We start from the raw sequence: 14,442 nt of genomic DNA on the forward strand, positions 1-14,442 counted from the left end.
AGTCTACCAACTTGTCTTATGTCAGCAGAAGACCGTGTTTCTGTCCACGTCATCCCTCTGTCCCAGCTCTCTTTTCCTTTTGGCTTTCTTGTCTCCAATTTTTCCATCACCACTCACAGCAGCTTTCTCCCAAAAGAGGTGTCTTCCACATGACCAACTGCTTCAGTCATGATGAACTTTCCCCATTTTCCCATCCATGGACAGAGGTTTTTCAAGATACGCAGCCAGGGCACGTTACTTGGGGAACACAGCCATGAACAGGGTGCAGGTAGTAGTGCAAGTCATTGAGTCAGAAGGAGAAAAAGAGGATAGGCCTATGCTGTAATATCTCCTAGAGATCTATATGCACTCAACAGTAGCTCAGATGAGGGTTTTCCTCATCTCATTTCAACTTCTGTTTAGTTTCACCCATACTATATTGTTTCCAGATTTGGATTTCTGTGGCTTTAGTGCAAGGAGTAGAGTCATACAGTGTAAATACTAGGCAGCATCCCTACATCTTGATGAGTACAGATGTACAGTACACTGTACAGATAACATGATCATTACTGATAATGCCACTATGATCAGATCCTCTGTGTGAGGCAGATAGCATAAAAGGAATTGAAGACAAATGTTGCTCATCTCCAAGATTAGTGCTGCCCCAGGAAATAAACTATATGGCTAGTTAAGTTGCTGCATGCCATGGAGCTCACACCTGAAACTACTTCTTCTCAGTTATTAACTGTAACAGGAGGATGAGGCACTATAGAGTGTGATAACATGATAGAAATCAGTAACACACTTTATGTGGGAAAAAAAATCACCAAATTTTTAGATCTTTAAAGTAACAGTGCTACTTTATTACCACTCCAATCTTTCTCTCTCCCAAGCATCTCGACTCTTCTCCAGGCTTCAACTGTGTTGATTCATGGTTTCTCAGATGATACCCTTCTTTTCCAGGTCATATAATTAAGTAGAGTTCTTTTTGTCTTGCAGAAAAGAAGGTGACAGGTGGGGTCCCTCACAGATACACCTTTATCTTGTGCCTTTGCCTTTTCTGCTCAAAGGCACGCTGTTAATTGCTCTGTTGGAAATACAAATGACAAAACTACTGTGACTGCAGAATCCTGACAGCCTCCCAGCTGCCCAGAGATACTGGATTTGCTAGACTGCTGCTGATTCTCCCCCTGCCCTGCTTCCATCTGATATAGAAACCCGATTTCATCTCAAAAACAGTGAAACACATCTTTAAATCCTCCTCTGATTCTCTTTTACATAGCAATGTTCAATGGCATGTGAAGCAAAAAGGATATTTGAGATCAACATCAGAGAACGTCTGATCTGTATGAACATAATCACTTACTGTTCATTTGTAACAGTCCAACAGAGAAATCAGGATCTCCCACATAAGATGCTATACAACTTTGGAACAAAAAGATGATCCCTTCCTCAGAGAATATACAGCTTGAAAAGTTTTTCCCCCTGCTTTTATACTGGGTCTAGATGAATGGAGTTGATTTTCTTCACAGCAGCCCATATGGTCCGATATTTTGGATTTTTGTAACCAAACCAGTGTGGATAGCAAACAGTGTTTTTGCTATTGCTGAGCAGTGCTTGCGCAGTACCCAGGTTTTCTCTTTTTCCCTCTCTACCCCCTCAGTGAGTAGGTTGCACTTGCCCAAGAAATTGGAGGTGACACAACCAGGACAGCTGAGATAGACTGACCAAAGGAATATCCCATACCACACAGTGCTGTGCTCAGGAATAAAAGCTGGGGAATAAATAAAGTGTGGATGTTCCTCGTTATGGCATTTGTCTTGATCCCTTCCAACCCCTATCATTCTGTGATTTGGTGAACCACTATGTGTAGAGGTCCTGCTTTCCAGGAATTGACTGGACACCTGACTGCCAATAGGAACTAGCAAATGAATTCCTTATTTTGCTTTGTTTGCATACACAGCTCTGCTTCACCTACCTAACCATCTTTATGTCAACCCAGGAGTTCTACCACTTCTGCTCTTCTGATTTTCTCCCCCATCCCACTGGTGGGAGGACCAAGTAGCAACTAGGTCGGTGCTTTGTTGGTGGCCAGGGCCGACCCAGCAGACCTTAACTATTTTGTACTCTGTGTGCCCAGGATTTGCCCACAGTAAAATTCAGCAACACATCCAGAAAACAGCTCCTCATTCCACAGACTCCAGTTGAAACTGTGAGGAGCTACCAAGGAGCAAAGAAAGGTGCTCTGACCTTACAGAGAACCTCAATATCACTGACACAGAGTCAGCATGGGAGAAAGGACCCTGTAGTCTGTTTTTTTGGGAGCTGTTTTGAGTATTTGATCATCACAAAACTTTAGTCATTTCCCCAATTGCAAAATAAGGGCAAAATCAGCTCTTTCCTCCCACAGGTAGCATGAGGAGAAACTCTGTTACCTTGGTAATAAAAGCCACAGCTATACGTGGCAATGCAGTGAACAAGCTTACTCCTGGGGAGAGTAAGTATAGAACAGAGGATAAAGGCATCCATCTGTCTTAGCTGTGATCTAAATGGAAGTTGACATTTAGGACATCATTACATCTGGACAGTACACAGTTGTAAAATGTATGTAGGTTTATTTACTATAAAGGCAACAGGGATTTTGATGCAGAGTATATTAAAAAAAAGCCTTCAGGCACAAGTTCATCTAGGAACACCCCTTCACTGAAATACACAAAATAATTAGGTGAGGTTCCTGTGGCATGAGGCTTCTTCCCTTTCATGGCCAAGGAAGACCCTGTCAGCCCTGCTTCAGTGGTCTAGCAGGCAGTGAACAGCATAGGTCTGTCTCTGCTGAGGCCTCAATCAACAGCTGAGTGCAGGTAGACTCACCCTTCTTCACCTCATGTTTCACTACCAGACAAGCTTGTATCTCACTCAATGGTGACACTACACGACTGCAATGAAACAATAGCTTTTATCAGTCTGACTCTGTGTGGGATTAATGAGAGCAGATGTAGCAACCTCAGTGAACACTAGCTTTGGTGTTTGAAGTTGTAGTCAGATGAATCCCTCCACACTCAGGTGCTGAAACTTTCAAGAGCTCTAAACCTGGCAATGGGTAATAGGCCCACTAACGCTCATCTACTGAATGCCTTGTGTTCCCTTGTATCCTCAGTCCTGAACTGCAGCTCCCTAGAAGTATAGAACAGTGAGGCCTTCACACAACAGGAGCATGAGACGATGGAGGTAATGAGGACACCAGGTCACCTATGCCAGACAGGAGGAGAAGCACAGAGAAGGATGGCTGAGCCATTTCTTCCAGAGACTTCAGGGACTTGTCACACACCCATCTCAGTTGAGGACACAGATGTTGGGGAGCCCGTGGATTATGGCATTCATCTGCAATGTAATATACTCAGGTTCAAATAAGTAATATTGATACACCAATACAGATACATTTCTGTAGTGCCTAGAGACAAGACAAGAGGCAATGGGCACAAGATGGAACACAGGAAGTTTCACTCAAGAGGAGAAACTTCTTTCTTGTGAGGGTGAGGGAGCCCTGGCCCAGGTTGACCAGGGAGGTTGTGGAGTCTCCTCTGGAGGTTTTTAAAAGCTTCCTGGACATGTTCTTGTGCAACCTAACTGAGGTGGACCTGCTTTATCAGGGAGGTTGGACTAGATGATCTCTAGAGGTCCCTTCCAACCTCTAGACTGTCCTGTGATTAAGTAATTACTTGCATGAGGCCCATAATATTGTGGTGTCTTAATGCAGCAGCAGCCAAATGTCCAAGCAGCTGGACTGAGATGCACACGCAGGAGGTGGAAGATGTACAGAGGCTCAACCCACATCTGCAACTCCCAGGACACATACACCCGCCTCTGCCTGCGCATGGCCCTGTGGAGCAGCCTCCTTCCATAACACCTGGGCAGGTGGCCCGGCTGAGCCTGAGTGCCTGGACCCTTGAGTGGGCAGAGAGCATCATGAGTGAGCACAGTGGGTAAAAAAAAGCAGTTCAAGAGAAGGAGGAGCTGCAGCTGATGGGTGTTCTCACTTCTGGGCATGCTTCTGCCCTGAGAGACTCGGGTAAAAAGGCTGCGAGTGGCTAAAACAACACTCAGCCAGAGCCCTGCAAGAGATGAGCGGGGACAGCTCCAAAGTCTGCCAAGAGCCGCCGCATCCGTTGGCGGCCTCAGCCTGAGGGAGGAGAGGGCCTCCCGCCTTTCCTTGCCCATTGCCAAGCAACGGCCTGAGGCTGCCCGCGGGCCCTGCCGGGCCCCGCCGCTGCCGGCCCCGCTCGCTCCGTGCGGCAGGACGCCAGAGCCGGTGGCGGCGGCGGTCCGGGCGAAGGGCAGGGCCCAGCAGGGCAGCCGCGCGGCGGGCACAGGTACGGTGTGCGGCCGGGGCGGCTCGGCGTGCGCAGGGACAAAGGGAGCCGTTTTTGCGTTGTGTGAGGACGTTTGCGCACACACGGGTGGGTTTGCAAGTTATTAAGGAAAGGTTTGAAGGCAGAGATTGTTCATCTGGGCACACCTTTATGCGACGTGAGAGAAATGTGTTCATTCGTTTAGATGGATGCCTAGCCCCAGAGTTACTGTTTTGTAATTGCACTTGGAGAGCTTCTGCGTATATGTGCCATAACTTCCTTAAAAGCAGGCAGGTGGTCTTTGTTGGTTAAAATGTTTTATTTTCTTTGCACTTAATTTGCAGGGCATTTGAAGCTGACAGTTGCTGTAGTTAGGTTTAGTGAGCCAATTTCCTGTAAACTACTCTGTGAATGCCAGAGGTGTGAAAGATGTCCTATTAATACAAGTTGACATGATCCAAAGAAGGCTTCATTGTTCAGACATTAAAAACAGCTTAATTGATTATTACCTAGCAAAGACCGTGATGGCACAGTTTACCACACACTGGATTCACGTATAGCAGTGCCTTTCACTGAAATGCTGCTTAGTAGCAACGTTGAGCAGTGCAGAAAAGACAAAGATAACTGCAGTTGAGTCATCCAAATGCTTAGCATGGCTACTTCAAACTACATCATTTTTTTTTCTTAATAATCTTTGCCCAAGGGTTTGAACCAGCTACTATAAAACTTCAGTTGTGTATAGTTGGGGGTTTTGTTTGTTTTTTTAAGCATACGACATAGCGCTCTTTACTAAGCAGATGAGAAAAAGAACTCACCGGAAAGAAAGTGGAAGCAAAGATAACAAAGGTTCGTGAGACCTCCATGTTAGGTTTGTGTGCAAGTTCAACAGTAAACCCCCAACTTCCTGAGGTCTGAAAAGAAGCACTGACTGCAAAAGACACAGCAAGACTACATTTCCCATTGTGATATTTTATGTAATTCCTGTAACATCATGACTGCCCTTCAGCACCTATTTTTCATGTTTGTCTCCTGTTCCCTATAAACCTTTTACCTAAGGAAAGCTCTCACTAGGGTGAATTCAACTGCAGTCTGTACAGGGAGGGAATGTTTGAATTCTAAGGGGCTTCAGAGAAATGACCCCTGAGCAGTTTAGACCTTCTTGCCTTCCAATATTAGCTTAAACCTGAGATAGAAGGGTCTTGCATGTCTGTCTGCAAAACATCACTAAATATATTAATATGCTTATTACTATTGGAATATAGACTTACATATTACTTTGAAATATAGAAAGTCATTGTATACTTAAAGACAAATTTTGGCCACAATTGTAGCCCGTTAATGAGGGCTGAAGTCTGTTTCCAATAGGAGCCTCATTCCTCATGTCCTGGACCAAAGCTTGCTTCAAATCTCTGAATTTTTAGCCAATGATTCTCTCACTACAGGATATAAAATGGTCCACAGCTGTTTTTAACCTACATGCTACAATCCTGTGGTAAAGTAGCCATCTACTTCTAACACCACTGCCCTTCTACCCAGCCTCCCTGGCCCCTTCTCTAAAACCCTCCTCCCATCAAGCCTCCATCCAGATTCTCCTGGTTTTACTCCCTGAATTGTAACACGCTTGTTACACACTTCACAACAGCACTAATGGAAGAGCTCTGTGACTGCTTTGTGGTTACCCGTCAGAGCCCATGAGCAGCAGCAGAATGCATTGGACAGCAGAGATGTAGGTACAGAGAATCACTGACTTTCAGAGAAACACGTGTTTTCATGCTGCAAAAGTTTAGGATTTTTTTTTCACATTCAAATAAAATAATGAGAGTCTTAAACTGGTTTGTGACTTGCAAAACTTTTGAATTATGTTAATTTGCATTTAGGTAATGGTAAAGCATTTCATTTCACATTTGGGTTTGTAGTTTTAAAACTAAATCAGCATTTAAGAAAGTATTTCTGAACCATTATCTTTTATAAAAGAAATAGATATTATGACAATTTTAAACCAAGAAAAATCAAATTAAATTGAAAAATCTCTCCAAAGATTGCTGTTGTTCTCTGGAGAAAAGCTTTTGCTTTCAGTGAATTGTATATTTTTCCACAGAAATAGCATCCCTGGCCAACTCAATTACACATTGCGTTGAGTAGTTTCAGATGTGACATGTCCTTGCTTTCTGGACTTATTTAGAAGGCAGAGGGTACTCATTCTGGAATCTAAAATTCAAGCTGAAAAGAAAGAGCAAGGATGTCACTCTGGAAATAGGATGAGAAGGGGTCTTGTCCATCCTATATCTCACTCACTTTGTATTTCTTTTGCTTGCTATTTTCTGAGAGGAGATGGAGGTCAGTATGTTAATGTGGTGTCAGAATGGTCCTTGACACAAACATTCTTCTCTCATCCAAGACACTCTCTGTTCCAAGCATGGAGTCTAATCCTCATGGAGCAGCTCTGCAGGGTTTGAGGAAATTAAAACTGAGAGAAACAATCTCAGATCTAAAGGTCCATGGGTCTTTTTGTCCACTGGACCATCACTTAGTAAGATAGATATGGTTTGAGTCTCATATACATTGAATTATCTGGGGAGGGAAGAACACGTGTCATGAGCTGTTTGTTTGAGAATTGCTATGCTAAAAATAGCTCAAAATCTGTTTCTCACACATAAAAATAGATGGGAGCCATCATCTACTTCCACTGTAGATAGTAGGAAATGGTATTTCATTGAGAATCTACATAGATTTGTATGGAACATTATTTTCTTTGGAGGAGAGTGATGAGGCAAGAATGTGCCCTGTTCTTCAAGAACTGTGGAGGAGCTCACTGGAGGAACAACAGGTGATTATCTGTGTCTTTAAATCAGCACATCAGAGGTGGAAAAGAGCATTGGAATCAATAAGTGTTTTTATACTGTTGACCATCAGTTTTCACAGAATCAGAGTGGTAGGGGTTGGAAAGGACCTTTAGAGATCATCTAGTCCACCTCCCCTGCTCAAGCAGGGCCACCTAGATCAGATCACACAGGAACACATGGAGGCAATTCTTGAAAATCTCCAGAGGAGACTCCACACCCTCCCTAGGCAGCCTGTGCCTGGGCTCCCTCAACCTCACAGTAAAACAGATTTTCATTAAGTGGAACTTTTTGTGTTCCAGCTTTTGTCCATTACATATCCTATCACTGGACACTACAGAAAAAAGTGTCACTCCATCCTCTTGATAGACAACTTTCAAATACTTCTAAGTATTAATGAGGTCCCCCCTCAGTATCCTCCAGGCTGAACAGCCCCAGTTCCCGCAGCCTTTCCTCATATGAAAGATGCTCCAGTCCCCTGATCATCTTGGTGGCTCTGCGCTGGACTCTCTCCAGAAGTTCTCTGTCCCTCTTGAACTGAGGAGCCCAGAACTGGACACAGAACTCCAGATGAAGCCTCACCAGGGCAGAGTAGAGGGGGAAAAGAACTTCCCTCTACTTGCTGTCCACACTCTTCCTGGTGCACCCTAGGATGCCGTTGGCCTTCTTGGCCACAAGAGCACATTGCTGGCTCATGCTTTATTTTCTATCAACCAGGACTCCCAGGTCTCTCTCTGCAGAGCTGCTCTCCAGCAGGTCAGTCCCCAGACTGTACTGGTGCCTGGGGTTGTTCCTCCCCAGGTTCAGGACTCTGCACTTGCCCTCATTGAACCTCACAAGGTTCCTCTCTGCCCAACTCTCAAGCTGGTCGAGATCCCGCTGAATGGCAGCACAGCCTCTGGTGAATCAGCCAGTCCTCCCAGTTTGGTGTCATAAGTGAACTTGCTGAGGGTACACTGTCCCCTTACAGAAGGCTTTATAATCTCAACCAAGAGATTACGCTCAGAGCAGGACAACATGCTAAGTTAGCAGATGTCTTGTTAATGCAGCAGTGCATAGCAAATCTTACAAAGTTACTGCCATTAGGCTGAAGGCAGATGCAAAAAAACCACCCAAAACCCATAAAGAAAAATTGTAAGTATCCAAGAATTGCAAAAGCTTTGGGACTACTACTGCTATAGTAAGCTACCTCAAAGAAAAAGTAAATAAAGTCTGGAGACATATAACTTCACAGCTGTCAGTGCAAATTGTTGCCTTTACAGCTATCTGGAATCAATGCCTTTTAAATATCTTTCAGCTTAAACTAGTCTTTGACTTCTCAGTCATGGACCACAGAAACATATATCGAGAGTGACAAGCATTAAGAGTGTAGTGAAGATGATGACTGCTGGCACAATCTGTGGTATTATATTTATTGTTTGCTTCCTGGTGATTGTGTTCTCTTTCAGCTAGTAAGATAGAAATGATGGCAGGTGACTATGATACAAGAGATGTCTTGAGGCCGTTGGTGTTCCGTCTCCATGAGAATGCCCCTGCCATAGTCCGTGAGGTTTTACTGGAACGCGGCTGGACTGCATTTGACAAAAAGGAGCATGGTGATGCAGACTGGAACCTGTACTGGCGGAACTCACCTTTCCGCATGGCAGACCACCACAACATTAAACCGTGGCAGAGGCTCAACCACTACCCAGAGGCTGTCCAGATCACTAGAAAAGACTACTTGGCGAGGCATCTGAAACGCATGAAAGGAGCATATGGGTCAGCTCTGTATGAATTTAGTCCGATGGCATTCATCATGCCCAATGACTACGTCAAGTTTCTAGCAGAATACAGCAAGGGGAGCCAGTCAGTAGGCAGGAGACCTAGCTACTGGATTTGCAAGCCTGTTGGTCTCTCACGTGGAAGGGGCATACTCATTTTCCAGGACATTAAAGACTTAGTATATGACTGTACAGTCATTGTGCAGAAGTACATTAGCAACCCCTTGCTCATTTCAGGGTATAAAATGGACCTGCGCCTTTACGTGTGCGTCACCAGCTTTAGCCCCCTCACTATTTACATTTATGAGGAAGGTTTGGTGAGGTTTGCCACTGAAAAGTTTGACCTCGGCTCTCTGGACAACATCTATGCCCACCTAACAAACACGAGCATCAACAAATATGGAGCTTCATATAAAAAATATAAAGAAGGGATTGGCTGTGGCTGCAAATGGACATTCAGCAAATTTCGTTCTTACCTTCGAATATTTGGGGCTGACGACACGGTCCTCTGGCAGAAGATCAACAACATAGTGATTCTCACCCTGCTTGCTGTAACCCCCTTACCAGTGGCTTCCAATTGCTTTGAGCTTTTTGGCTTTGACATCCTGATTGATGACAAATTCAAGCCATGGCTTTTAGAAGTCAACTACAACCCAGCCTTGTGTTTAGACTGTTCCATTGATGACACTGTGAAAAGAAAGCTTCTCCATGATATTATTGAACTGCTGAACTACAAGCAGGTTGACACTTTGAGGCAAAACCAAGTGGCCAGCATCAAGGCTGGCAGAAGACAGGTGCCCTGGAGCACAGCTGGTGAGAGTGCAACTAAGGGGACACCTGGCTTACTAACTTGTCAAAATGTGGCTAAATGTACTTCTGCTTCTTCTGTACAGCCTGCCCTACAGGCTGCAAGAGGATCAATTCCTAAGGTGGCTACCCTGACCAAGAAAACCGCCAGAGCACGTCCAAGAAAAACACTGACTTCCCAGCTGCGGGAAAGGATGAACATGCCAAAAATGCTTCCCCAAGCAAAAGTTGAAGCTAAAAGTAAACAACTCCCAAGACCTGGATGTTCCCCACACAAGTGTGCACAACTCAGCCGCTTGTTACCTACACCTGACTCCTGGGACTGCAAGTCAACCACGCACCCTTATTTCCTCTCTGATAAAGACCAAAGGCCTGTCCCCCGCATAGGAGATTTTGTCCTTATTTTTCCTTTCAATGAAGCTGCACTTCAAGCTTCCAAGGATGGGACAGATATAAAAAGCATTATAAAAGAAATAAACAAATTAGTAAGCAAACAGTTGCCATCAAAACAGCAGTACACAAAGAAAAGGGTAGGTGTTGTGGTTTAACGCCAGCCAGCATCTAAGCACCACACATCCCGCCTCAGTGGGATGGGGAAAAGAATTGGAGAAAAGAAGTAAAACTCATGGGTTGAGATAAGAAAAGTTTACTAACTAAAATGAAATACAACAACAAAAGCAATAATAATAATAAATTGTAATGAAAAGAAATTCTAATAAAAGGAGTGAAATGAAAAATGGGAAAAATCCAAGTGATGTATAATCCAGTTGCTCACCACCTGCTGCCTGATGCCCGAACAGTGATCCACTCATCTCTGCTAAATCCTGTTTCTGTACTGGGCATGACGCTCTGTGGTATGGAATAACCCTTGGGCTAGTTTGGGTAAGCTGTCCTGGCCATGCTCCCTCCCAGCTCCTTGTGCCTCCCCCAGCCCACTCACTGACAGGGCAGGGTGAGAAGCAGAAAAGCCTTGATGCCATGCAAGCACTACTCAGAAGTAACTGAAACATCCCTGAGTGATCAGTTTTGTTTGCAATACAAATCCAAAACACAGCCCTGTACCAGCTACTAGAAAGAGAGCTCTGTCCCAGCCAAAACCAGGACAGCAGGCTATTTAACTTCTGTGTGACTTTGTGATGTTAGGTTATATAGACATTAAGTGACAACTTTAGCTGGAAGGAGATAGATGTACACTGAAATTGTATTAGAGAGATCTCAAACAATGCACACAAAAAAAGTATAATTTAGCAATTACCATAGGAGGTTATTTTTTAAAGTACTAATTTTTTGAAGTAATTCTTGCAAAGTAATCTCAGAATAAAAATGGAGAATTGCATTTCTTCAGACATCCTCCAACGTCTATTATTTTTCTCAGCCCTTTTTGCTTCTTTTTTCTGCTCACTGAAGGGGTTTTATGATTTGAAAAACTTCACTTTACAGCAAGGAGCATTCACCAGGCACTGAGTTCACAAAGGTGCAGGTAGTATGAATGACACGAAATGGTCATGTTTTTGAAGAATCCAGTGAGCTTCCTAACATTCCTTTCCAGAAATTAATTTTGCATTGAATGAAACAACAATATGAAGTAACTTTCAGTTTATGACAGTAAGTTTCTGTAGACATTGTTATGGAAAGTAATAAAAAATCTATATGCTGCTCCAGTGTGTTCTTTCATATAAACTCTTAATAAAGAAATAATGAGGCTTCCCACAGTAACAGATTTGTTTCCAGAGGGCAGGATATAAACAGCTAGTACACGCTCAGAAGACTGGATCGAACCTTTCTCTGGCAGACTCTGCATTAGCCACCTGATGGGTACAGTGGTTAGGAAGCTTTCTTTTGCTTGCAGTAAAACTGGTTATCAGTTGTGCTTGGAAAAACACTTAATACTGAGCTGAAGCATTTGAGACGATCATCAAAATATTGCCTTTCCCTTGTACGTCTTTGCTGCCCCCAGCTGGCTGAATGGATGTAACTGTTCAGGAGTCGCAGCAGCTGGAGTCTTCTAAATTTGAATCAAAACTGAGGCCGAATACTGCCTCTAGCATCCTTCTACCAATGCCAGAAAACCTGTGGGAAGACAGGAAGCAGGATTTCCCAGCTGTGTTCCATCTACCTGAAGGATTCATAAAAGCTTATTTAACATAAACCTCCTAGGACAAAAAACATAGTACAGTAGGTCTGTGCATTGCTACAGTTTACTTACATATGGGATCACATTTAATTTGGATTGTTTGCATTCCTACAACCATGAACTGTAGCTTTAACTGTAAAATTACTGCTTCTGGTTAACTAATGCAAGTGGAAGGTGGAGGAGACAGGGTGTGAGAATCAACTTGTGAAAATACGGCATCTGTCTGTGAAGGTTTGTGGAGGACTCTCAGTTTCAACATAACAGAGCTTGTCATTTATGTAGGTGTTTTTCTGTCTCTTCTTTGTAAAATCAGGTTTATGACTCCTGTTTCAATAGTATCTGTGCTGTTATACTATAAAATATCACTTGAAAAATGTGACTTGATAAAAACAGTGGCCGGACATGGGTTGGCAGAAGTACTGTGAAACCATCAGTAGCCTCACCCTTTGATTTCCAAATGGAAGCTTTGCTCACGATTTGCCAGAAAGTAAGACCAGGCCCATACTTAGGTACCATTAAGATCTTTGTGGAAGCAGGTGCTAACAGGGTGAATGCATTTACCAACAAGGTGAATGCAGATGCCAGTGAGGTGTTTGCACCTACACATCACTGTGTGCATAGTTTTAGAGACTGACTTGTACATATCCCTTCTGTGTTACACCTGTGCAGGACCGGAGGCTGGATGACTCCAGAATCAAATGCTTCCTGCAAGGACAGTCCAGCATGCTTAAGGAAGCAAGGAGCAAACAGCATGCCAAAGAAATTGGTCCTTATTTAATTTACAATTGGAAGGGATTCTATATACAGGTTATTGAATGGGAAACAGCAATGTAAGGCTAAAAGCTGAAAACAAAGCCTGTTTTCTGTATTACTATAGAAACAAAGAGCGTGTCAGCATACTAACTGGAGAACAGCAACCTTTTGTTAAAAGGAATTCCTGGGAACAGAAACAGTAGTTCTTTAGAAAGCATTAGTGTTGCATCTAGTTTCCCAGCCAAACCAAAAACATTAATCACATTCCCCTTTTTCATTTTGCTCAATAGAGAAAAAGAAATCAACATAAATTTGTTTTGGTCAGCATATGGAGGCACAGAATGGAAATTATTAGTGAAACACATGGAAAAGGATCATATCTTGGCTTTCTTTTAATTAGAGTTCCCTTTTACAAAACATATAAAATATATTAAATACTTCTGTAGTGAAAAGCAGAGGCTTATAAATTGTTCCTTTGTTATACAAAAGTAAGGGGAAAAATGCAATTCTGTTATCACACCAGCTGACATCAAACTGCGAGAATGTTGACAGAATCGTAATGAGATTCATAAACTGAAGCATGTGTATGATCAATATCAGCAACACTTCTTGCTTTATCCAATCTACTTATTCCAAAGATGCTCTGTAATTTGGTGATTTGTTGATAGTCTGTCACACTTGAAACTGAAGAGGAGTAATTCCATAATCTTGCAATTATTTTGCCTTAGGTGTGAGAAAAGGCTGAAGCAGAATGTTATGAAAGTGTGTTTGTTGGGGCAGGAATTTGGAGGGCATAAGGAGATAATTGGTCTTCTCAGTCAATGGGCAGGTAATGAGCTGAGCTCTACAGGGGAAATGCTTCAACACTTTAGAAAACCTCAAAGCAAATAATGGACAGGCAGTCTATGGGGAAGGTGGTTGAAAGCAGCATCTGATAAATGATTAATCCCTCTAGGTGTCAAGAGCCTTAAAACTGGGCAGGTTCACTGACCAGAAATAAATTTTTTGGTACTACTGGAGGAGTAAAGGAAGTAGTGGGAGAGGTTAAATAAAAAACAGAGCACCACAGAGGAGATCTGATGCAAAACTGTGAAAGGAAGAAGAAAGTGCTGTTTCATCTGAAAGAATGGCCAGGATGAAATAAATGTTATATTTTGTCTCCAAATGCATGAGACAGAGTTTTTAGATTATGATCATATCATTACTGAATAATTTCAGTTGGAAGGGATATCTAGAGCTGTGACTGTTCACTCAACTGCTGCTCAGGTTTGGTCTAATGTACAGTTCATGATAAAGCCTGATACATGCCAAGATCTTCTCCAAGGAATTCAACTGAACTGAAAACTTTTAATCACTTCCACATTTTTCGTGATGGTTTACTGAAAAAACAAAAAACAAAACCCAAACCATGTAGATTTGGTTTAGTCAGCATAAGACAACACTAAGCTGAAATTCAAAAAGCTTTGTAGCTGGAAGGTTTTCATGCCATGCTCCTTAATTGTAGTCACTTTTGTAACTAACTAGCAGAAATCCAAGGGAAAGTGTGATCAGTATCATGAAACAAGTACTTTCATGAGAAGTACTATGGACATTTATTTCCATATTGCATACACAAAGAGGGCATGACTGCATCTCCTTTAAATCTCACCCAAGAAACTTTTCATTCAGATGTTATTCCAAACTATGGTCCAGTCACTAAGCTGAAGTAAATTTGATTCCTAGAGCATTTTTACAAGGCTTAAAATCTTCCTAACAGTCATGACCTGCCAAGAAAATGGGTTGAGCTACTTACGTATAGTGCAGCCCGTTGAGGAGAGGAA

At 42.9% G+C, this 14,442-nt stretch overlaps 1 protein-coding gene across 1 annotated transcript; it reads left to right on the forward strand.

Moving 5' to 3' along the window:
- Positions 1-8,630: 8,630 nt before the first annotated feature.
- TTLL2 (tubulin tyrosine ligase like 2) lies at positions 8,631-10,283 on the forward strand. The gene has a single exon (XM_010209741.2). The coding sequence runs from the start codon at positions 8,631-8,633 to the stop codon at positions 10,281-10,283; it is 1,653 nt and encodes a 550-aa protein (XP_010208043.1).
- The last annotated feature ends 4,159 nt before the right edge of the window (positions 10,284-14,442 follow it).

The sequence above is a fragment of the Colius striatus genome, chromosome 2 (genome assembly GCF_028858725.1).
Source record: "Colius striatus isolate bColStr4 chromosome 2, bColStr4.1.hap1, whole genome shotgun sequence".
In the NCBI taxonomy this organism is placed as follows: Eukaryota; Metazoa; Chordata; class Aves; order Coliiformes; family Coliidae; genus Colius; species Colius striatus.